The following is a 26,268-nucleotide window of genomic DNA, read 5'->3' as shown; positions in this document are numbered from 1 at the left end:
AGTAGCTAGAGGTCACGTGTGTGTGTATATATATATGTATATATATATATATGTATGTTGACCATCTCAATTGTGCTGATGCAGGTGTTTTTTCAATTATTTAAGTCGTGTTTCATGTTGAGCAATGTTGTTTAGTCATGCCCCCGGTTTCATTCATCATCCTCGTGATAACAGGCCAGCATCATTATTCTCTCCACAGGACAGTAGGACACAACACAGCCAGCCGAGGCTGAGCAGCCAGGGCCGTGATACACATCAATCAACCTTGCTCTGCCTGATACCCTCTGTGGGGAATACCCAGAAAACTTTATGTCACCGCTAAGATGCCTCAAGAACGAGCACTCAAGTAGTCAAAAGGTCACGAATGCAACAAGGCCTTTTTTTTTTTAAAAAAAAAGAACAAGATAAGAGTGCTAAATGGAAAGGGAGTTGTGTTTCTACTCTGATAATGGTTGTTTGTGCAATAACAGCGTCTGCCAGGCTCATCTGAGAAAATGTTTTCTGTCCGCAGATTGATCGCAGCAGAGATGGGGAGAATCCACTCTATCCAGCCAAAATGTGGTCGGACTGTTGAACCCTTTCTCTGGACAAAAATGTCCCACTTTCTCACACTGGTAGAGAGCAGCAGTATAAACAACAGCCCGGTTGAGCAACGCTGCACAAAAAGGTACAACTAAAAATCAACTCGATGTATTTTAGATATCATACAATAGTCACCTTAGCACATTTTCTCTCTGCAGCACCCACAAACTCTTTCAATTAGCCACTGAGTAGCAGCACTGGAACAAGTAAGAACTAACTGCACTGCTCAAAAGCATTTTAGCAGTAACTTTTCTCATCGAAAATGCATCTTACAAGCTCAGTTTTTTCATCTTAAAGTGAATTCAGGAGAATCAGTTTGTTTTTAGTAAGTTGTCGGGCTCAAAAGCAAACCTTTGCTATTTAGCACTTTAGATTCATTTACAACAAGATTTTGGTGGACAGCAGTAATCTGTAGGATGTGTAAAACCACATCTACCATGTGTATGTTGAGGATTAACCTCTATGTTTTGGGGTGCACTTTGTTCTACGATTGGAAAGGTGTCCCATGTCGTTCTTGTCCCAAATTGCAAAAACCCAGCCAATCTGTTGACCCTGTTTGTTCACTCCATGCATGGCAACTGTAATAAGTAATGATACATGGGTCAGGGCTTTTTCAAATCCCATACTAGCCCAGCTTGTTATGAGAGCCAATCTGCTCCAAACAACCCATAAACATATGTGTTAATCAGAGACCCCACTATATAAAACATGATCTGTTTTTAAAAGCACAGACATAGGAAGATAGAAAGTACTTTGGGATTGTAGCCTTTCAAAAACAGAAACATAAGACCAGAAGGTCAGGAGCTGGATTAAACAATTTGTTTATCAACTTATTATCTATTAACTCAGATAATTAAAAAAAAACATAATATGCCTGGCATCTACAAGCTTAATACCAACAGTGCTGACTTAATCCAGAGTTACTTTGAAGGCAGAGGAGCACATCATCAGCAAACAATATTAATTTGTAGGGATGCAGGTTACATCAAAAAATAGCTAGCATATCCACTGTGTAGTATTTTTCTGTCATGCAGAAACTGGGATGCTGGGTTTTGGCCTGAGTGGTAGTGATAGTGGTAGTATCCTCGGGCAAGCTGTTGAACCCCAAATAACCTTAGATGGCAGTGACATTGCTATGTGAGTATGGGTGAATGTTTAACTGATGAGCAGGTGGCACCTTTTATGGTAGCCTCAGCCACCAGTGCATGAATGCATGTGGCATATAGTGTAAAAGCTAGGATTGCACCCGACTCAGAATTATGCCAGTTGAATCGGATCTGGCTATTCAATATGAATATTCTCCAGTTCGTTTTGTTTACCATACAAACTTTTAACATTTATAGTAAAATATAGTCAACATGCTAACTGCACTAATGACTTTTTGGACATGAACAACATCTTTTGCTGTTGCTAGATATTAAACAAAAGCCAGAGACTGTGTCGTATTAGGTTGCTGTGAGCTGTAAATTCACCACTCCTAGGCAGAAAGTCTGTCCTCTCTCCTCCTCTGTGGCGCTGCCTGCATAACCGATACTCCTTGTACCAAAGAGTAGCATGAAAGTCGAGAGCACTCACTCCGCAGCAAAATCTGGTTTCCAAAATGTCCCAAGAAGTACACTGTACAGCATGCTGACATCTCCGACTTTCAAGGGGCAGCCCTAGTAAACCGCTCTGAGAGGCAGGAAGCCTCAAAAGGCACTATACCAATATAAGTCCATTTACCATACCCTTAGAAAGTCAGCTGGCAGTGACATTTTCAACCAACTCACAGTGCTAACTTTTGCTCAGCAGGATATTTACAGCTGATAAGAACTGCCTGCAACAGTTGTCATTTCTGCCTGTAAAATCAATGGTGGCCAACTTGAAATGAGAAGTGTGCTTTTGTATACCACCATCTGAAATCATGAAAGCAGTGTTTACAAAAATTTAGAGGCATCATCTGCCACCATTACTACTGGCAACTGCAGGCGTAGCAACAAGAACTATGAACGGTTAACTGGTCTACCAGGGTTGGAAAGGGTTAAAATAAATGTATGAGTGAAAGAAGAGGGCCTTTCAATTTTCCTCTTATTGACGTCAGATTCAAACAAATACTTATTAAGCCTGTGCTGGGAGGCTACCTCAGTGGTGAAATACTTTAGAGGTAGATTTTTTCAAAGTCATCCCTTTGATAGAAACCAGCAACATTTTGCACATCTTTATCTTTAAGGCAGCAGCACAATCACTGATGTCTTATCATTTTCACACATGCCAAACATACATTTGTTAAACCAGCCCACATTGCTCCTCTCCACCCTTATACTCTCTTTGAAGTAACTGAACAGTTATGAGCAGCTTAATCGCACATTCACCTCTCTCACCATGTGGATAGAGGCTGTCGCTGTGAGCTGTCATTGGTCAGCGAGACGAGGCGGGGGAGTGGCCTGCGTGGTAGTGACATTGCATCATCTCTGACAGGGGTCATGGGGTGAGAGGTGAGAGGGGTCCTTCCAGACACTACAAAGAAACAGACGCTAGGCCCACAAGCTTCCTGCAGAGCTCTCTCTTATCAGTCAAACGTTCAACCTTGTTTATGTATGCAGCAGAGGGGTCGGAAGTCCACGCAAACTGAAGCTGGAAGGCAAAGAGTGTCCGAGTCACTTTAGAACAACTGGATTATTTGAGTTTCAGCACATGAGCCAGCTATTTGGTACCAGAGTGAGTCATGCATTAAAGAAAGGACAAAAAGTGTGAACCATGGTAGATGAAGATGAATCGAACTACAGATTGTACCTACATATTTTTGCATGCCCATCACCAAAGGATAGAAGCAGACTGATAGATACCAATTCCTCTCTCTCTATTAAACTCACACCAAATTGCTAAAACTAGGCTGTACTGATCAAATATAAACTAAGATTCTGTTACTGTATTGCCTTTTAATTGCCTAGTTTCCTCAGAAACATATTTTAGTGCAATGTCTGTCTGTAATATGACAACTTGTGAACAGAAAGTGGGTGTCATACTAATTTCTGTATTGTAAAAGTGGAGGCTAAAGAAACCACAATCAACAGGTAAAACTAAGCAGAGCTGATACAATATAAACCAATATTCTGTTACTGTATTACCCAACTACTCTCACTCTAAGCCAGTATTTTCTGGTTTGTGTACAACTTTACAAAGCCCATAAGAAATCCACAGATTTATTTGATTGGATTTGATTTTACTTTACTTTCAGAAAAGAAATCTGATTTTTTTTTCTGCATCCACTGTTTCATATAGGTACATACAAATAAAAAATACCGAATATAACCAACCACCAAAAACATACAACAAATGCTTGAAATCAAATGAGACATTACAAAAAGCGGATGCAGTGCAGCATGTTGATCATTCCCTGTAGCATTAAGTTTTCTACCCAGGCTCACTGAAGCTAATTAGAAGCCACACTGTGATTTAGTAAGTTGACAGACTGAGGGGACAAAAGTTATTTTTTGGTCAAGCCTGTGAGTCTCTAAATTTCCTCTGTGATAGCAAAAGGTAATATTCTTTAGAGAATGTGTGAAAGGGGTTGGACGCAATATTACCAGCCAAAGACAACATCCTTTAGGTATAGGCAGCTTGAAAACTTAACTCAGGCATCTGACCCAAAATCTTTGAGCAAATTTATATTTTCTAGTCTGGTTCAGAATATACATCTGTGGAACTTTTTTTTTTGTTTTGTGTTGTTTTGTTGTTTTTTGGTTGTTATGAGATAAAGTATCCATTTAAAATAATAATGATTGTGCTTTTAGTAAATATGATTGTCTTTATTGCATTTAAACAACCTCAAATTACCTTAAACAACTGAAAGAATATGTATTTAGTCTAACTTATAAAAGAAATGCATACAAAGATACATTGATAATACAAGGTCAAGAGAGTGAATCAGAGCACAGAGAAGTAATGGATTACTACTTGAGCTCTATTGTTCAACTTCTCAGGAGATTACATGAAGTTTTATTTTATCAACTGACATCTACTGCTCTTTTATGTTTCAGTTTTACACAAAAAGGTTTATGAGTATTAGTATTTATGAGTATTATGTAATAAAACTCCTATTTTGTACAAGTATTAATTTTGTATACAGTGAATTACAAAAGTGATCAGTGTACGGATAAATCAGTAGTGACACACCTTATTAGGCGTCCACAGAAAGCAGACTGCACCACATATACAGGCCCAATAGATGGTGCTATATTGTGAGGCATTTGTGTGATGAAGGGGACACAGTCCACTGCTGCTCAAACACAGACATGCAGAGGAACTCAAAATGATCAGGAAAATATCAATAATTAGGATATATAATAAGAGAGTGTTGCGGGCAATAAAGTGATGGGAGGAACCCTACAGCATAAATTATTAGATGTAAATGGTTCATTTATGGCTGATAGTTGTGTCTATGGTGTGTGTATGTCTGTTTGCATATTCACTGGTCTCTTGAGTGTGCAACTGAATGCCGCACATGCACACACATGCGTGCGCGCACACACACACACACACACACACACACACACACACAGAGGCATAGACAGAGACAAAGAAAAGCAAAAGTGATTTTAAACAGGCATCAGAGAAACTTTTGTACTTGAGCATGTATAAGTGCTGCTATGAATGTGATCTTCAGAGGAAATGGTAAAAGAAAGGCAGAGAGAGAGCAGGAAGAGGCTGCACCTGCAGAGGAGGTCTTCAGCTCTCAAGCCACCCGCTGTGCAAAGAGGGAGAGAGAGACAGATACAGAAAGAGAGAGAGAGAGAGAGAGAGCGAAAGAGGCTGTGGCAGCTGCAAGGTTCAGAGAGAGAGTGCACAGTAGAAGTCAGAGATGGGAGAGAAAAGAGAGAAAAGCAATGGAAAGCAAGAGTGCAACCTCTTCTTCTCCCAAAGGCCCCCTGCTATGTCTCCCGTTTGCACTTGCACGAATCGTATAAAACTGCAGAAAGGAGAAAAAAAAAGAGAAAGATCAGTTCTCGGCTGGTGTTTGAAATCATATGTAAATAAGGCACATTGATAATGAAGCGCCAGAGGAGGAAATTCCACTAATTACCTTACAGAGACTTGACAAGGAGCAGGAGGCGAATGTACTTGACGTACTGTTTCTCATGAAAAGGACAGAAAAGAGAGGAAAAGATCTGATGGCAAGACGACAGGTTTCCATTTAAAGTCAATGGAGGTCTTTCATTTAGCTTTTGACTCCGAGTAATTGTGGGTTTTCTATGGTAAAGTCAGTTTGTTAAGTTAAAGCAATGGACGGGTTGAAAAGGAATCAGGGTGATTCACCATTCAACTGTGTGTTTTAATTCATATAAGAGAGGGGATAGATAAATTATGCATGTCGGAGGGGGTCGATTTGAAATAACAAAGATTTCATAGGCGATATGCTCTGACGGCTATATTCTGGGCTGTGATTTTCTAAAAAAGCACTTTGGAATTAAGTTAAACAGGATTTGTGCTATTTCAGTTGACAGTAAGTCAAATAAGATGAAAAAAAGATCCAAACTCAGGCAGGAAAAAGCTATTTTAAAAAGAATATATATATATATATATATATATATATATATACATATATATATATATATAATTATATATATATATATATATATATATATACATATATATATATATTATACATATATATATATGCAGGTACAGAGATTGATTCTTGCTTTTATTCAATCAACCCTTCCTTGATCTGTCTATCCACAGCAGGAAGGAAGTGAATGAGGGAGATATACAAAAATGGCTTGTGTTGTTGAGGATGTGTAGGAGTTGTACGAGGCAGCAGAGGCTCTGTGTCACGACTATAAACAAGGCTGTTCTCCTCTGCTTTTATTGTGCGTTCCTAACAGGCCTCACTAAATTATGTCTGCAAGTGTGTATAATACCGGAGCATCTGTTTGTTCCCCCTCGAATAAATAGGTAGTGTTTAAATTACACTGTTTAAATTACCCTCTTATCGTGCCCTGACGACTGAAAAGGAAACACGAAAATTAATTGGGAGATGGATGCTTGCGCAGCATTTCTTCCAGGTGCATTTTGCACTGACGTCCAAGGACATTAGTGCCTCCTTTGATGAATCGAGTAATCAACAGAGTGAAAACAAGGCATGTAACCTCTCAATGAGGCACGCCAAGAGGCTTCAGTTTACAAACATGTTGCTCCTGGAAGAAAAGTGTGGAGTTTGCGACAAAGTTGGTTTTCTGTAACAGCACTCAACTTTCTTTCTCCCTCCGACAACTGAGCCACAAAAGTCTTGTTTTCCTCTCATTTATACAAGTTTAGTGCCTTTAGCTACTTTATACACATGCTTTCTTCATATAAAAGTATCTTTTGTAAGTGTTCAAAACATCCCATCAACCCATGAGGATTTCTGAAGGCCAATAATTTAAGACTCCTGTAGCGAACATAGTTTTTGTGATTAAATTTTAACTTTAAACATTGCCCTTTCAAAGCTTTGCAGTATTTTTCCATGGATGACAACTCTCTGAAACAGCATTTACAGTAGACATCAGGACGCTAACACTGTGCTGAAATCCAGACAATTCAAATTCTCTTAGGGTGAACAATTCATAGTGGCAGGTGAGTCACCATGTGTAAGGGGAAGTTCTGGGGTAATTGAGCCTTTACAATAACATTTGAAGAAGTAGTGAGAAAAGAAAAACCCATAATACCATCACTTTACAATGAGGCATACCATTTTTAAGAAGTCCATCTAGTTACCTTAATTATTAGGTATGTCTTTTCCTCTCATTTTAAGTAGCTCACTATTTGCAAGAAGGGTCCCTCTCATGTCTCATACTTCTATAGCCTATCCACGTCCACTTGTGTAATTTTTTAATAATATTTCCCCAAGTACCTTAAGTACAATTTTGAGAAACTTGAGGACTTCTGTTTTCTGATATTTTGTACTTTTACTTTACTGCAATTTAGAAAAAATATATACGTTTTACTCCACTCCATATATCTGTCAGAAACCGATACTGGTCACCTTGCCAGTTAAAGTTAACTAACAAAACACCCGATGATCTTATATGCTATTTGATATATTGTTACAGGTCATACCACAATAATGTGTCAGCCACAGTATGCTGAAAGAACGAATCAAAGCTTTAAGTAGGCCTACATTCTGCTGATAATACTTCTTTACTTTTACTTTTTTTTAAAAGTAAGATTAAAATTAGATTTTGACTATAGTATTGTACTAGCATTTGAGTATTTCTACACTGTTGTAAACTACTTCTATGTAAATCAAAGATGTGACAACTTTTTTTACTACTGTCAATACCAATATTGTGTAAAAGCCAACACTTCTTAATGAATGTTTATGAAGTCACAAAAAAGCTAAATATGTAATACCCACTACAGGCGTCCAATTTGCATGAACTCATGTTGACGTGTCCTGCTGGTTACTTGTGTCCATTCTGCAACCCCCAGTTTAACCATTTTCTGTAATGTTTAACAAATTCAACTGGAAATAAATGGAAATACATTTGTCAAACAACAACAACAAATTATTTTTTTAAACACAGATTATCACCTACAATGCAGTTATTATTAATCTCACTGTAGTATTTCCTGGTTGTACACAGACTAGACATTGTTCAGAAAATTGCCCGGTGCTACAGCTGGAGTGGCTGTCTTGATGTGAGCACCGTTTTCATTATCACTCCCTCTCACTGCACAGGCACCTTTGTCCACATCGCAGGTATCATATGCTATGTGCGTCAAATCAGTTATTTCCGATACACAATAAATGGTCGCGCATAGTGGGGCTTCACCACATGTAAACAGAGGGTGCAAACTTTAATGAATTTTGTGAAGTTGTGACAACAAAATGCAACAAAATGTTTAAGAAAAGCGTGGTAGGGCATTGTTACATTATATACTTAACGTGACGTGATGACGCAACAACTTGATGGCGTAGCGTGTTTCTTTTAAACAAGAACTTTGCCACACTTTATATTACGTCAACTGACCTCCTCCTCTGCCTCTGTAATATGAGGGAGGACAGTTACACACAACTGTTGGTGCATTGTTTTTCGTAGTTATAAGTAAGATAAGATAAGATAATCCCCTATTAGTCGCACACTGGGGAAATTTGCATTGTTACAGCAGCTATGAGATACAGTATAAGCAGCAAAAGAACAATACAATAGTAAAAAATAATTTAAAATATGAAAAATATTAAATAATAAAAATCAAGGTGCCAAATATAATAAAAAAAAAAAGGTGCAAAAAGAGTAACATAAAATTACAAGGTGCCAACAACTCAACAGTCTAGAAAAAAAAAAAATATAAAAAATATGTACAACAATTGCACATGGAGGATAATTGCACTTGTGAAGAATTGCACTTCTGGTATAAGTCCAGTTGGTATGTGTGTGTGGTTTATTGGGAGCAGTGCTAGTTGTCCAGTCTGACAGCAGCAGGAAGGAAGGACCTGCAGCACTGCTCCATCACACACTTTGGATCGAGCAGTCTGTCACTGAAGGAGCTTACAGTGCAGTCAGAGTGTCATGCATGGGGTGGGAGTCATTCTCCAGCATGGAGGACGGCTTGGTTATCGTCCTCCTTTCTCCCATCACCTGCACTGGTACTAACAGTGTATGAGTACAGCCTCAATAATTAAGCTGCGTTAGTTTCACGGTCCAGCGTGTGGGATTTAGGGGCATTTAGGGCAGAAATAATATAAGTAAAATAAGTATTTTTTTCATGTGAAAATAAGATTTGTTGTGTTTTCAATATCTTAGAATAAACCATTTAAATCTACAAATGGAGCAGTTCCTGGTCTATAGCATCCACCATGTTTGCATTTTCACCTTTTCACTCAGCCATAATTCTCACACCTGACACATGGGAGAAGTTTCAGTTCTGCAATCTCTCTGCTAGATGCCACTTAATCCCACATGCTGGACCTTTAAGGGAGAAGAGTTTTGACTGACTGTATTTGATATTTGCTGAATAATGATGACATCTGTCTTATGAGTTGAAATCAAAAACATGATGTGAGATGATGAAAAATGCTCTGCTTCCTAAATGAAACTCACTGGTGGTGTATACATTTGTCAGCTCCAGTGATTTAAACTAAAATCTGAAGCTCTAGTCTTTTTTTTGCAGCCTTTGGTATAAACCATCACATACTGGTTAAGTGAATGAATGTTGAACCGGGCCGCCAATGTGCCCAATTACACCCCTCTTTCATGAAACATTCTTCACATACAATTTCGCCTTCTCTGTTGCAAAAAAAAGTAATTCCAGTGGTTTTACCTCTTACAGCTTCGCAGCTCTACGAGAGGTGCCCAGCTTTGAGACTTTGTCGGCCGAGATGGAATCATTGAAGAGACACCTTTCACAGATTGACTCTCCGACTGTCCTCTGCCACAACGACCTTCTCACAAAAAATATCATCTACAACCACAAAGAAGGTAAGAAACAGACACGCACATCATTGACGCTGGGATACACACTGCATATAAAAACCTTTTTCTTTTTCTTTTTTTTTTTTTTTGAGGCATTTCAATCAGTCAGAGGCAATAAAATCGACAGAATACTGTAGAAGGGTTTGTGATTGACGGGTCTCACTCTGTTACGGAGGCTAATGTTGAACTAGATGAATATGTCTTTTCATCAGTTGAAATAATGCCTCCAATACCTCCAAACACACACAGGCAAACCTTTGCACCACTGAAAATGTGTTCCCACTTAATTAAATATCTTATCTCATCCATAGTATCCTTTTTACTATGATGATATTTCTCTTGCATATTTTACAAGGCTGTCCAGGGTGACTCCCTGTCAAAAGAGACGCCTTGTTCCTTTGACTCACACACGGTTCTGCACTTTGAATAAAAGGAGAGTCGTCAGTTATACGGCCATACCTAGGATGTGTTAGTCACGTTGTCTTGGTAACCACTGCTTCTTTCCCTCTCCTCCTCCGTCAGGGATAGTGAAATTCATTGACTACGAGTACGCCGATTACAACTACCAGGCCTTCGATATTGGCAATCACTTCAATGAATTTGCTGGTAGGTCTGTTTTGTGATAAAAAAAAAAAGTTCAATTTTGCTTCCATTCCTTTTTTTCACACAAAGAAAATATACACCTAATGTGGAATATTGAGTAAATAGAGGTTGTATATAGTAAGTGGTATGTGAAATCATTGTCCAGTTTGTGCTGTCTCTCCGGCTGTGATATCACTTCATCTTTCTGTCATTATGCACCATAAAACTGCCCTTCTTCTGACGCTGCCAAGTCAAATTGCTGTATTCAGTGTGTCTTCTGCGTGGGCTTTGATATACCAGCTGTGTCGCAGCAAAGCTTTATTTGAACATTTGTGGAACAGTCATCAATTTATTACTTTCAGATCGTTTCAAATAAGCATATCATCATTTCAGTTTTCATGTCCATACTTGGTCCAACCACTAAATTATGAAGATGCCAAATTGTGTTTGGAATTAGCCAAACTTCACAAATATGCACATTTTTTTATACGTTGGAGCTTTTTTGATGACAACATATAAATCCCTCTTTTATTTCCTGTTCATAAAGAGACTTTACAGTTAAAATGCAGGCAATTACCAAAACTGCACAACCACTTTTCCTTTATTTGCACCGTACAAATCTCACTAAGAGTTTAAAATGTCATCCAACTTCCATGTGTCTTACTTTCTGGTACTGTGTGCAATTTAATATACAATATGCAGTGGCTGAGGGCCTTAAATGAAGTTGCAGTAAATACAGTCAAAGTCCTGCATTAAAAATTTGACTTAGTAAAAGTTCAAGGTCCAAGTATAATTTATTTGTCTCTCGTTGGGAGACCATTGCCTTGTATGACGGGAAATTACTGCATTAAACCAGAAATGATAGTACAAAACATTAAATAGAAACAATAGAAACAACACAGTGAAAACATTAAATATTAAATGGACACATTTGCTTGTGATAAAACACTTCAAATTAGATTTATGGGGCATACTATTGCCGCGCATGTACTCAGACACACGTTCACTGGCATACTGTTGTACTCACACATTCTCTTTCATATTTAAATACTGTACATGCTGCAGTATGCACTAAACAAAAGAACAAATTAAATGAACTGCCAACAGGAACCTCCCACGTTTCTGTCTGTCCTCTGTATGCCCATTAATGAATTTGAGTGAGAGAGGGATGAATTTTTGTTGATTTAATTTTTGATTGTGTTTAGAGGGATCCTGTACCTCCTCCCAGACAAAAACAGTGCATACATCAACAATATTTTTATATATTCTTATATATATATACGGTAAAGTATAAAAATAAAAAGTACTGCATAACACTACCCACTTTGAGTGTTATACGATTTTATTAAGAGATGTTTATTCCTAATGTTCTCGTGTACAAGTACCTGGATTTCAAAACTGCTGAGACGCTGTGTAAAATGTGAATAAAAACAGAGTGCAGTTATTTTCAAGTCCTTTTTGACCTACGTTCAATTGAATACAGTAAAACGACAACATATTTCATGTTAATTAAAACTGAAAAAAAATGTATTGCTTTTTGTAAATATTTTCACTCATTTTGAATGTGATCACTGCAATACATTCCAAAAAAAATGTTGGGACAGGAGCATGTTCACTGCTATGTGACATCACCTTTTCTTTTAACAACACTCTGTAAGTGTTTGGAAACTGTGGACACTAAATGGTGATGTATTAAAAGAGAAATTTCTTTCACAAGATCATAAAAAAACCTTCAAAATTTAAAGACTGTTTGAATGAATGGGCCCAAACCCCGCCTGAACACTGTGAAACATTAGTTTCTTGATACAGGAAGCATCCTACATACACAAAAATTTTCTACTTTCATTTCATTCTATGTTCTGAGAGTTTTTATTCGTTCATAATTTATTTGTATCCTGATTTTTTGAACACTTTATCCCTGAAAACATAGTGATGGGTTTCCATTCTTCTTCTTCCTCTTTTATTATTTTATTATTATTATTATTATTATTATTATTATTATTATTATTATTATTTTGGCTTTTGACCGTATTTTCTGATTTACGGATTAATTACAAAACAAATATAACCCCCCTTTAAAAGCTATTGACTCAGTAATGACAACAAAATGAAACAAGAGTGTTCAGATTTTGGTTCTGCAGATATATGTGTAAATCTGAAATTTGGTGGAGTAGAAGTATGAAGTAGCATAAAATGGAAATACTTAAGCAATATACAGTTTTCTCAAGTTTGTGCTTAAGTACAACAGAAACGTAGTTACATTACACAAGTTTGAGTTTGTAACATCAGAATTGGGAAGGATATTTTTTACAATTATCTGCCATTTTCAAACTAGACAATTAATTGGGAAAACTATTGTCAGATTAATTCATAGTGAAAATAATCATTAGTTGGAGCCCTTTTCCCTTTCTCCCAGAGCTGATGCAATTTTTGATTATTTATTTGCACCACATCGACATCAATGTGAGTTTTAAAAATCCATGCTCAACGGATGGCGCTGTCTTCCACTCCCCGTGATTCTGTGTTGTAACTTAATACAGAAATGTTGAAAAGTAACTGGAACAGTCCATGTGAAACTGACAAGTGTTGACTGAAGAGCTGAGATGATGTAGTTCTGTGGCAAATCTACAAAACTATCAGTTAGTTTAAGCATTGTGTTGTATTATAACACTAACAGTAGTTCCACTAACGTGCACATGTGTGGTTTTTGTGTCCGAGGTGTGAATGATGTTAACTACAACCTCTACCCGAGCTGGGAGCTGCAGAGGGACTGGCTGACGGCCTATCTGGAGAGTTACAAGCACAGCACAGGACATGAGGTCACTGTCACAGAGGCAGAAGTTACGCAGCTCTACGTTCAAGTCTGCAAATTCTCACTGGTGAGTGTCTGCTCCCACTGGCTTTGTTGAAATGTTGAAATATGTCATTATGTAGTGCCTCAGCACATTGGAAAGACTTTGGAAAGTGACAAATCTCTCAACAGTTATTTCCTTTTTTTAAGTTCTGGTCTTGGAGGAACTCAAATATCTCAATATTATGAGATTAGTGTGTGCATTTCAACAATATCCATATGTGTGCAGACCTCTGAAATGACAGGGCGGCAACACCTCACCATCACATTTTAACAATTTACTTTTCCAGCTCCCAGACAGAAAAAAAAACCTCCCCAAAGAAAAACCAAACCCGATCCACAGCTGACCCACCACTGCTCAGAGTCTGATGGACTCCATCTGAGTTGATTAGAAACTGCCGCAGGGAAAAATGAAAGACAGCAGCCAAAATTATTTTTCTTATGACCACAATTTTCATTCTTTGGTGGCTCAAATGGCGCTGGGCTATCTGTCTAAAAGCGCTTTCATAGCTCAACACAATATGCAGAATTGTCCGGGCCAATTTTAGGGGTTGGTGTGAATGTCTCTTGAAATAGCCCAGAAATGATGAGAAAGCATATTACTTTTTAAAATAACTTGTGCTTCGGCCAAGAAGCAAAGAGGGACAAGTGAGAGCAGGGGAAAGGAAATAAAGCCTGGAATGGAGCGGGAGAGGCGATAACATCATGTTGATTGAAATCAGATTTTCTATGACAAACCGAGGAGGACTCTTGACTCGAGGGAAGTGGGAGAAATTGATCACTGACGCTTAACAAGCCAAGTTTCCAGCTCGACTCATTTTGACAAGTCAGTGTCAAAATGAGGGATACTAAGTCTGTGATAAATCACAGGGTCTGTTTTCAAGCAACTGAGCTGAAATACCTCTGTTTAAAAATATTCACAAATAGCAACATTCACCCCAATGAATGCTGCATTTATGAACATGAATTCTTTCAATTAACTTTTATCCTCAGAGCCTCTCTTTGCTTGTTTTCCTTTTTCACAAGACAAAATTAAATGAAATAAAAATCCAATGTTTTTCTTATGATAATGTGAAGCATCATGATGACCTGAAAACAGGATTCCTTAAAACTAAAACGTAAATGCAACAATTTCAATAATCGATTAATTATTTTAAGAATTGTTGAGCAGAAATGCTGAAGATTTACTCATTCCACCTTCTCAATTATATTTTCTGTATAGTGAATTCATGATTTGGGGTTTTCGACGGTTTCAACTGAGTAAACAAACAATATCAAAACATCACCTTGGACCCTGGGAAATTGTGATCAGAATTATAAAACATAATTTTTAGATTATTTGCTGATGAGTACTATGATTATTTGCAGCTCTAATCCAGCTGTGTCCACACAATTTTCAACCATTTATTTGCAGCATACAGATCTCAATAGTAAAGCCAATTTCCCACCAGACAAAAAACCCAGTGACACCTACAAACATCTGGCTTCTGTATTTCATATGAAAGATTACAATCAGCATTCACTCCCAAGTAAAATGACTCTGCAAAAGTTATAGGTATTTATCGGCTTCAGCCTCAATCAGTAGGGATGGAAATACGTCACCAGTCATCAGACGTCTGTCTCCCTCTGAGCAGCACTCGAACATCATTTGAAATTTAATCATAATAAGTATGAGAATAAGTATGTTTTCCAGTATCAAGCTGGCTGTGATGTATGATGTAACATGCCAGAAAAACAAAAAGAAAAAAAAACAAAGAAACATAGAAAGGCATTTACATGGCTCTGTTCTACTAGAAATTTCAAAGCACTATATTGGCAATTTTTAATGGGCTTTCCCACATTAAAATAATGTACATATGTGTTAATTTGGACATACAGTATCTGTATAAGTGAAATGCGTATATAGTGTATATAGATTTTATATTATTGAGTTTTTTATTGTATCTAATTTGTATTTTTTGTAATATTTTATCCTTTTATAGCACTTAATCACTTTTTGCATTTTTTCCTGCTTCTGACTCTTGAGCTGCTATAACGTATGAATTTCCCCAGTGTGGGAGTAATAGTCTTGTCTCATCTTGTCTTGTCTTGTCTCGTCTTGTCTCGTCTTGTCTCGTCTTGTCTTGTCTTGTCTTGTCTTGTCTTGTCTCATGGAACAGAGATAAAAGATTATAAAATTGGTTCTCATCACATCTGGTAAAACCAGATGATATAGCTGCTAATGTGTAACTGTCTTTGGAAATTTTCCAAAACAGCAATAATCATCTGTTCAGTCTGATGCTTTTTAATTTTTTTGTGAGATTTTTTGTATTGCTTTTTTTATGAATTGCATTAAATGCCATTCTAACCTTTTTTGTGTCATGGTGATATCACTTCGTACTTGCTTGGAATAATCAAACCACATTGAATTCACACTATAGTTAAGTCTCTGTAAATGATGATGCAGATGAATAGTCAAAACCAAGAAAACCAGTCTGCACTGAAGGAAGCTGTGTGGCTTCGACAAAGCCTGGCCACTTGCCAAAGCTCTGCGGCGTGAAGCTGCCTCTTTCGAATTTTAATCCCTAGCAAACTGTGCCAAGACGCAGTGGGGTCTTTACGACTCGCCTCCTCCACAGGGATGTTGAGGCTAAAGCCTGTGGCTCTGTGATGTCACATTGCCCGTCTCTCATCTCCATTTTTCTCAATGGCTCCCTGTCACCGACGGTCTCTGCTCAGTGTTAGACTAATGTTCTCTTAATGGAGAGCAGTTATTAATCATAATGGAAACACGCTCAATCTCTCTCTCCAACTAAAGACAGAGATTAGAGATGAAAATCTGCCAGGGAGTAAGAGAAAAGCCAAGGGAAAACCACACATTGCTCTTCAAGTATTTCATTCCACCCTTTATTTGATTATCAAATAAAAATGTGATTATATCACTGGGCCACAGAACAGAGGCCTGTCTGGATCTTATTAGGACTTGCTATTAGTGGTCCTACCATGAAGATTTACAATAAGGGTGGAGAACAACAGAAATTTATGGAGGCATGGAAGTCCGCAAGCCTAAGTGAGCAAAGCCATTAAGGAGGGAACCATTCAATACAGAGGTTTGTCATTCTGACTGAGCAGCGTGCAGCTGGCATGCAGCAGCAGCAGTTATGGGAGCTGTTATAGCACGACAACTGGAGGTCACTGAAGTGTGTTTTTACAGTTCTGCTCTACGGCACAGGAAAATGTTGCAAAGCATCAAAGAAAAACAAAGCTGGTTAAATTAAACAGCACCTCTGATATTTGATTTAGAACAATCAGCACCACATATTTGTGTGTCAATACCACAAATGTAATCCAGATTTTTACAGTTTTTTTAACATACTCCAGTTCTGCAGAGTATCATAGACTACATGTAGTTAATGCATCTGTCATTTGGGGTGCGTTACAAATTGCATAATTTTTCTTTTTGATTTTAGTAGGTACTACGGCTGCCCTTACTTAACATGTACTGTTGCATGCAGTATGCACATGAACAGGCCATACTACTTATTCATGATATTGCGCCCCGCAATTTGACCCTCTTGCTCATATATGTGTTACCATGGATATAAACAAAATACCATCTGCCACGCTCGCCAGAGACAGCGCTCGACCTGGAGAGCTCTGTTGTTGTTACTTTGCAATACGTGTAGTTTTAACTTTTAGGTTATAACTGCAGACATTTTATATTCGTGTTACATTTTATATTCATTACTCTACATTAGCATTTCTCTATCAATGTTTTTTGTTTTTCCTTTTAATTTTTTGTTGTTGGTAAACTTTACGATTATTTTGTTCACTTAAACAATTTGTATTCCTAATATTACCATTCCAATGGTCATCAGTTGCTTGAATGTGCTGTCATCCATCAATGCCAATGCTGTCAGCGGTCAGTCAGCCGTCAGAGCTGTCATCTGTCTGCAGCGCAGTCGATGTGATGTATCTTACGCTGCACAGAGGACTGTGGGTCAGAATAGCCAGAAAAGCATGCTGGCTTTCATACTGCAAAATCTGACTGGATGTAGAAGAACATCCTGGTATTTTTGGCATACTGCATTTGACACACTATGTATTGGGACATACTAAATCTTTACATACTATATAGTAGTATGGGTATTGGAACGCACAGTTTATTTGATCCTCTGTCTCAGTCAGCCAATGCCTTGCTGAAGACACTGACATTTGCTCCCACTGTGACCTCACCAAGTGTGCTTTCAAAGCTTTAATTGGATAAAAGAGGGATGCTTTACGTGCCAGTTACAAGTTCTTTCTGCCATTCTCTTAGGCAACATCCACACTAATACATTTTCATATTAAAATGCACAACTACTGCCACATTTGCCCCTGGCATCAACACTACCCTGGAACCCCTAAAACAAAGACTTTTGAAAATGCTGCTGAACCCGTTTCAGTTTGAAAATTGTTCTGTGGTATTTTAACATGGACGGAAAAAACTGAGACTTTCGAAAATGGTAAGACAGGCACCCATATTCGCTTCCTGATTGGATCTTATCCGTCACAACCAAGCTGGCCCCTAGGGGCCTGAAAAATGAAGCCAACAAGGATGTGCCAAAAACTGCAGCTCATTGAATGGCCACTTGAGGCTTGCACTGGAGGCAATTCTCTCCCCATTGACACCTATGATTAAGGGCGGACCACTTTGTGTGACAGGCTGTCTGCAGACAGTGTCCTCAGCTTCTCAATCAGGTCCACCCCTCACTCCTTTACAGCACCAGCATCTCGCCAAAACTTGGTCACTTCTTGGTCCAAAAATCCAAGATGGCAATGGCAAAAATGTAGAACTTGAGGGAGTCCACAAACCAATGGTTGACGTTTTGGTGGCCACGTCCATTATTTTATAGTCTATGGTCACAGCGTGTCAGTGCAGAGCATTATAGCTAGGTCTACATGCATTTAGTGATTTTATCCTTCTCGTGTGAGTACTTCTTTACCATTACCATGGCTTCCTCCAGCAATGAATAATGCTCCCATTACTGCTCTAATATGATGTCGTATTCGCTTTGCAATGACTTTTTCAGGCATGAAAGTTGCCTGAAAATGAAAAATAAAATAGATAAAAAATAAAGAAAAGAAAATAAAATACAAAAAATAAACAAACCAGGAAATGACCTGAAATAAATAGTTAAATTGTTACCCCCAAGACATCTTCCCATCGTTTTTAAAAATGATACTCTAAATGCACTATTTTCTTGCTATTTGTGGAACATTTCCCATAAAGTCCCTCGTTGCCTTCTCACCCATGTTTTTGTAAGTATTGTCCCAGTTTGCTCAGGGTTCAAGGGCTTAAATACTTGAGAAAAGCGTATAAAAGGAGAACGAGAAAGTGATGTTGCTCCAGGTTTCAAAGGGTTATGTATCTCACTAAGTGTGCAAAAACAATGATCACATCAAATTGTGCATCATTTCTTTAATGTTTCTGTTGTACCTTTTATGAATAAAACACAAGTACATGTTCTCAGCAACTCTGACAACAATAAAAACAGACATGATGTTTACTGTGCTAGATTACCCAAGCAAGTCAAGCATATTTAATTTTGGAATAGAATGAATGAAAACTAATGGCTGCCTGGAAATGCAGGCAATTTTAAAGATTTTTTTTTTTGGCTTTTATGCCTTTATTGGATAACAGTACAGTCTAAACGTGAAAGGGGGAGAGAGAGGGAATGACATGCAGCAAAGGGCCGAGGCTAGAATCAAACCTGTGGCAAAAAAAAGGACATAACCTCTGCACATGGGGCACCCACTCCACCAACTGAGCCACTGGGTGCCCCATGCAGGCAATTTAAAACAATCTAAAACACTGCAACATGCCTTGCAAAATAGTCAGTAATAAATGGTCTAAAGCATGAAAGCTGTCAGTATGACCCTTTAATTTGTTTTTCCTTCTCTCTTCCACCAGGCATCCAACTTCTTCTGGGGTCTGTGGGCCATCCTGCAGTCACGGTTCTCCTCGATTGATTTTGACTTCCAAAGGTATGTTTTTCTGACGCAGGCAGCTCCAAGGTCCCATGATGTAAAAAGAAAAAAGGCTTTTCCATGTGGCTGCCTCGTGTCCACAGCTGGAGGAGCATGTCTGGATGTCACTTTGTATAAACATTGTTTCTTAAAGCAGTGTTGCTGTGACATTCTGTCTATCAAATGCTGCACAAAATAGACACATTTGAAATTAATATTCAAATCAACATCTTAAGCACCACCTTCACATTAAAACAGCTGTTCCACCTTCTATAACCAGGATCAACATGGGGTTTGTTGTGCTGCATTCAGACGCCTTTCACAAGCATTTGTACTGCAGGAACTTGACAATATTGGTTTAATTTCCTTTGAACATGTGGAGAAAAAAAGGCTGTAATCAAATTTTCAAGAAATGTCCAGCAAATTCTAAAAAAAACAAAAAAACAAAACAAAAAAAAAAAACAAGTAAATTGAAAATTAGTTGTGGGGAGATTATTAGATATTATGCCCAAAATTGGGGGAAAAATGTCAGCATTTTTTAAGGTAATTTTCCTGTTTCTTTTTGGGGTTTTTTAATCTTTCTTTCTTTCTTTCTTTATCTCTTTATCTCTTTCTTTCTTTCTTTCTTTCTTTCTTTCTTTCTTTCTTTCTTTCTTTGCTCAGGTTTCAAAGGGTTAACATAGAAGCACATGAAACCACAAAGAAAAGTAGAACCTTTTTTACAAGATGTTATTACTTTACATCATCATGCATTATTTAAATACTCACAAATAGAAAAAATATATCTCATGCATTGAACTTGTGTAATGTGTAGACAAACAGGATCTTCATTAGGATTGCCTGACAAAGAATTTGTTGGCGGAGAAATTGCACTAAAAAACTGGGAACTTGAGCACAGGGTTTGGAAATATTTCATTTTTTTCCACCAGTATTTCAAGACTTTTTACACATTAAGTTCTCTGCTGTTGCTACTCTTAAACCACAGATCCTGAAAAGATGAAAGGCTTAGCTTTCACAAAGACTTTCAAAAGACATTTCTTTTAGTTTAAAATGTATCAGGATCCATGTAGTTATCTTTAAACAAGTCCAGGAGACATTCCTCACTACCAGCGACCAGACAATAAAGTTCAGGAGGGCGAAATGTTTCCCTTCACCCCCACTTTTTCTCCCTTCTCAGTGCGCCCCACACCCGCCATAGTTGTGATCATGATCCTAATCACTATTGACATACGGCACCCTCCCCTCTGTGTGGCTTTCTCTGCTCGCTTGCTAGATCAGCGACAGGGCCCCCGCCTCATTTCGATCTGGACCTCGGAGGAAATGTGATCCAGAGGGGTGCAGAGGCACAGAGGCACTATTGTTCCTGTGCCGTCGGTCCTCCCTTACATATACGTCTCTCATCCCTGGCTGGGCCACATGCGCCTGCTAGACGTCTGCTCCTCTAAGCTGCCGGCTGAGGTTGTCCTAAAGTGCATGGTGAGGGTCAGGTTACCTTTTTTCAACTTTAGGGTTAGACTTAAATGGGCTCAGAGAGCGACTGTAACGATGGGGAACCAGGTCTGAAGGCACCGCTACCCAACCTCTGCCCCCCAGTACACACACACTCACATATGTATTCCCATTGCCAACACTACTTTTAAGATTCTCTATCATTCGTGCTGTAGAGAAAGAGACAATGCAGATGGCAACGGTCAAGTTTGTCCCTGCTTTCATCTTTTCATTTAAATACAGTGACAATGAGCACCACAGTCATAGCACATAACCTTATGAGGCTGTCCTTGTCATTTGTTTAAATAGTTTAAAGCAATCTACATTTAAATTCAATAGCGAAGCGGTAAGTAATGTTACCGTGCTTTTCTTATTTTGCTGCGAATGATCTTGCTGAGGAGGTTTAATTGGATGCATAAAGGGCCAGGTCACATTCAGATTTACAATAGCGTACTGACTTTGCTCCGAGAGCTTTTTAAAAAAAAATCTGTTTTCAGTGTGAAATAATGATTGAAATTGTGGACAACCATTGGAACAAATAGCCAGTAAAGTAAACGGCACAGCACAGAAGTTAGAGAAATCACTCCTGTCACTCACTCACTACTGTTCAGCTTAAGCTTATTGGTACAAGAGAAACGGAAGTAAGGAAAGCAAACAAACGACCAAAGTCAAAAGGCTCCTCTCATTTTTCATCCTTGTCTCATCCGATCATTCCTTAGCGTGAATATTTTCAAAACAATATGGCCATCTGGAATGACGCAACTGAAGACCAACAAGTGGTGAGCAAGAGTGTAAATATGGTCGGTAAACGCTGCTTTGTTTCACGTATGTACCATAATATCGGCTTGTATATGCGGTCTTAGGTCTTTGGGTTTCCCTCCTTTAGATGACAACTACACATAGACTTCCACAACCTGCTGAAATGGAGAATTATATTCTCTTGCGCAGAATGTACATGGTGTGTCCAAGTTCAACTTTTTTACCAAGCAGCAACATCTAGGACTGAAAAATTAAGCCAAAAACCGTAGTTACTCTAATGGCCACAATCCCCACAGAGGACATTTTTCTGTAGGCAAACGCAGAATTTAATTTCGCCCTGGTTCCCTCATCAAAAAGCTAATGGGATTTTTCCATTAGATTTTGGATCATTGCAGAAAATATGCTCTGTGGCAAATAAATGTTTAAAATACTTACATGTTTTTTCAGCAAGATAATCTTCACAAACAAACTCCACTTTGATTATTTTTGAAGCCTAAATGCAGAAGTAAAAAAAAAGCTAATGCTAGGCTATAAACAAACTACTCTATGATCGAGTTGCCACCACTGTGAGGCTGTAAAACTGTGTTCGGCATGGCTCAAGGTGATGAAATTCTGTAGTTTAATATAGCCACTTGTTAGCAACCCCCTTTTTAGGACACATACAGGCTTCAAAGTTCATTAGTAACTTATTTTATGTCGCATTAGAAAGCATGAAAGTTTCTTCAGCTTGTGTTAACCACAGACCTTATTTCAGGCAACTAACCCAAAAAAAAAAAACATTCAAAAACCTATTGACTTTGAGATACGGGAACCAGAGGTGCTGAAATCAACTTATTTCCAGGTTTTATGACTTTTTGTGTCTTTTATGTCTATAGTTTATGGTACTCTTTAGACCCCCTTCTTAAGATGCCCAACTTTACAGCAGAAATACACACGTTTACAGCCTGGTACAAAAAAAACAGTTTTGGTCTCAATAGCTAATTTCTCCTTTCATGACAACTATACAGGGTTGAATTTATATATATAAGTAAGGCTCAAAGTTATGCATAATTAGGGGCGTGGCTGCTTTGAGTGACAGGCTGTCTGTGAAGTGTCCCCAAAGTCTATGAATCACCCACTCAATTACCCACTCCCCACAGCTTCGAGCTCTTGTCCAAATTGGGCCTCTTCTGGCACCAAAAAAAAAAAAAACCCAAGATGGTGACGACCAAAATGCCAAACTCAAGGCTTCAAAACTTGAGTCCACAAAGCAGTGTGAGACATCACAGGGGCCAAGTCAAATATTTTTATACAGTCTATGGCAGAGACACAGGCAACGTGAGGTGATGCAACAATTGGTCTTCGTGGCTGCAAGTTTCTTGATGTTGGTTTGGTGGGTCTGGGCCTTTCTGTTATAAAGCATCTAATGTTAAAACACCAGATTTCTGCCTACAACCAACAGTCAACACTGGCTTCCATTAACCAAACACAAAGTAATAGTTTTATGTAGTTTATAAATAGATTATTGGCCACTTGGGAGAAGTTTTATCTAAATGCTTTGAAACCTGAATCGACATCAGTTTTTGTGTGCTATATTTTCAGTTGCCTTTAACAGGCAACAGGTTTGATTTCTTTTTAAAACTTGCAAAAAAAAAAAAGGCAATCAGCAACTTGGCAAGAAATGTCCAAAACATTTCAGGAAATTAGTAAAAGGTGACAAGAAAAATTTGTGTAAGAGAGAAAAGAGAGAAAATTTCTAGAAAACCATGTTTAAAAAAGCACAGAGAAAATGCCCAGAAAACTACATATATTATTATTATTATTATTATGTAGTTAAAGCTATTTTGAATGATTGTCAGCACTTTGATAGGTAATTTACTTTTTGTTTGTTTGTTTGTTTTACTGTAATTTGTTATTTTTTTAGGAACATTTCTTGTAACTTTTGTTAATTTCTTACTTATTTTTTGGGTCATTTCTTGTAAAGTTGCTAATTGCCTTCTTCTTATGTTCTTGAAAGAAATCAAGACGCTTTGCTCAGCTTTCAAGGGGTTAAACAGCCTAACAGAGACACATTTATGGCGTGGGCTTTCGTTTGTTAGCATAACAGAAGCTAGTCTCATTGGGCAGCTCTGTAATCACATTCCTTGTAACTCTCTTTTCAGTTTACAGCAACTTCTAAAAATAACATCTGGCTCTTTAGCTGCATTGTCCTGTTTTTTGTTTTTGTTGTTGTTTTTCTCATCAGCCAGTCAATTAATGCCTCCTGCAACAGTGAATCTTGTTGTTTTTTTCATTCTTAATTTCATAAAGAGAGCGGTTTCAGTTTTTCAGTTGCAGTCTGCAAACTCACCACTAGATGTCACAAAATTATCCACACCCAACCTTTAAGAAGTTCACAAATTAGATGTTTTATTTTTATTTATTGATTTACTTGTTTTGCTATAAGTGGAATACTTCTCTATCACAAACTGACACAAAGAAAAATATCTCTGTATGCTCGTTTTTTTTTTTAATGAGCTACTTAACTAGCTAACTTTTTCTGTCTACTTTTGGTGCTGGGCAGTTAGCGTTTCAAAGTTGGGAGATAATTCTCTATGGGTTTAGAATTGCAAGACCCTTTTCACATTAAATGCTGTCATTTCATGTAATTTAAAATATAATGATGAATGCAGTTTTAACCATTATTTACTTGTCATGAACACAATCTTACCCTTAGCTTTACCACACTGTTTAATTTCCCTTTATATATGAATCCCTGAATGTGTGTGTGTGTGTGTGTGTGTGTGTGTGTGTGTGTGTGTGTGTGTCTGTGTGTGTGGGTTTCCTCCCTCTGTTATCCCCATGAGCCAAATCTGTTCAGACTTCCCAACGAGTGACAGGCGTCTCCCAGGCCTTGTGCTTTAACCAGGGCCAGATGTAGATGTGACAATAGGGAGCCACAAGGGGAATGCAAACCCACCCTCCCTCCACCATCCATATTTACTTTCCTTATATGATTTTATTCATGTGTTGAAAGTGTCTGTGAGTCAGCGGTTTAGATTTGTGGATATGTTGGCAAGGTGAGCCACTATTTGACAAAGACATTATTATGAGGAAATGAATGAGGAGGAGGCCCACTGTTTGGAATAGCCTGACTGCAAAAATTGAGGAAATTGTGCACAAAAGCACATTGTGAAATGGAATACCTGATTTGGTGAGTTCATTTTCCCCCACTTCTGCTAAACAGAAAGACATCTCAGTTTCATCTGTGATGATGATAAATGTTAAGCACACTAGTTTTAGGTGTCGGTCTTAATAAAAATAGGGATGAATGGGATCACCTGTGAAGGCTGTTGTTCTTTTAAATGGGTATAATTTTAGGGTGTGGGTCTGACAGGTAATTAGATTAACATAACAAAATGCTATGAATAGTGAGTTTTTTGTGTTACTGTTTTGGATAGCTTATAGCTGTAACTCTTAGCTTTTATTTTCATTGACTGAATATCCGTTTAAGTACTTTTTGAGATTAACCTAGTGGTATTTTATTGTTTTTTCCCCCTATTAGTGTAGAGGTAGTGTTAATGTGTGTGAGGGCAATTTATTGACATTACAGTGTAGGACATATTGCCTTTCTTAAAAAAAAAAAAAAAAAATCATCTGACTGACTTGCCTGTGTTTCTGCACTTTCCTATTACCTGTCATCATGGACTCAAAGTGTACACAGTGGATCAAGAGACAGACCCGCCCCTTCTCTCTCACTTAAAATCAGGCTGAAATCCTATCCAACTGTGTAACTAGGCAGTGCAGATAGCACATAAATCGAGATTATGTTACTGCGCTGCCTTTTTCTTGCCTAAAATGTTTTCAGAAATGAGTTTTTATCCCCTATTTTGCCATAATGGCAAGAGTTTGTCAACAGGAAGTGGGTGTCATACTGCTTCCTACACAGTGAAAAGGGAGGCCATAAAAACGGAGATCAAACAGTAAAACTAAGCAGCCCTGATCAAATATAAACTAAGATTCTGTTACTGAGTTGCATATTTCTTGCCTCAAATGTATTCAGTAACATATTTTAGCTTACCGTTTCACTGTAATATAAGATTCGGCCAGGTGCCATTGTGTCATGCACACAAGGTTGTATTGCGTGACCCACCAGTGGGAGCATTTATTGGCAAAATGCATTCTGGTAGTTGTAGGTTTTCTACCTTTTGAGCAAAAGCCAATGGCGTAGTCATTTTTGTCTGTTTTCTGTGGTCATGTAGCACCAATTTTTAAAGTATTTGCGTCTTTCTACTGCATAGACAGCCCAGTTTTAAGTGAGGGCTCTTTTAATATTGGTGATTTACTTCTTTAAACACGTGGTTAATATTGAGAAATGGTCGCAGCTGCACCAAAACTACTTGGTTAGGTTTAGAAAAAACAAAAACAAAAAAAGACAAATAAGTTAATTTGTTTCTAATATAATGTAACATAATGCATTTGAGTGACATACATCACATATGTCATGTGACATTCTACATGACATAGTTATGATAAATAAACTAGTGTTTTCACATGGGACACGTTAAAGCTACAATAGGTGACTTTTTAGCAAATGTGACAAAAGTTATTGATTTTGTAACTGTA

General features: G+C 38.0%; 1 protein-coding gene across 4 annotated transcripts in view; it reads left to right on the top strand.

The window, feature by feature from the left end:
* Positions 1-26,268, top strand: part of LOC121950465 (ethanolamine kinase 1-like) — a 58,047-nt gene that overhangs the window by 24,613 nt on the left and 7,166 nt on the right. For 2 of the 4 annotated variants that reach the window (XM_042496475.1, XM_042496472.1), the window contains exons 3-8: positions 512-667; positions 9,874-10,022; positions 10,539-10,622; positions 13,317-13,477; positions 19,382-19,455; positions 20,101-22,024. In XM_042496475.1, the coding sequence (XP_042352409.1) occupies positions 512-667; positions 9,874-10,022; positions 10,539-10,622; positions 13,317-13,477; positions 19,382-19,455; positions 20,101-20,197 (721 nt within the window). In that variant the 3' untranslated portion in view covers positions 20,198-22,024. Of the gene's footprint in view, positions 1-511; positions 668-9,873; positions 10,023-10,538; positions 10,623-13,316; positions 13,478-13,739; positions 13,902-19,381; positions 19,456-20,100; positions 22,025-26,268 lie in introns of those variants that run through there. The other 2 variants (XM_042496473.1, XM_042496476.1) reach the window with 2 other exon arrangements.

This window comes from Plectropomus leopardus, chromosome 11 (genome assembly GCF_008729295.1).
Source record: "Plectropomus leopardus isolate mb chromosome 11, YSFRI_Pleo_2.0, whole genome shotgun sequence".
Classification (NCBI taxonomy): domain Eukaryota; kingdom Metazoa; phylum Chordata; class Actinopteri; order Perciformes; family Serranidae; genus Plectropomus; species Plectropomus leopardus.
Note: the sequence above shows the minus strand (reverse complement) of the source record. Positions and strands in the feature narration are given on the sequence as shown.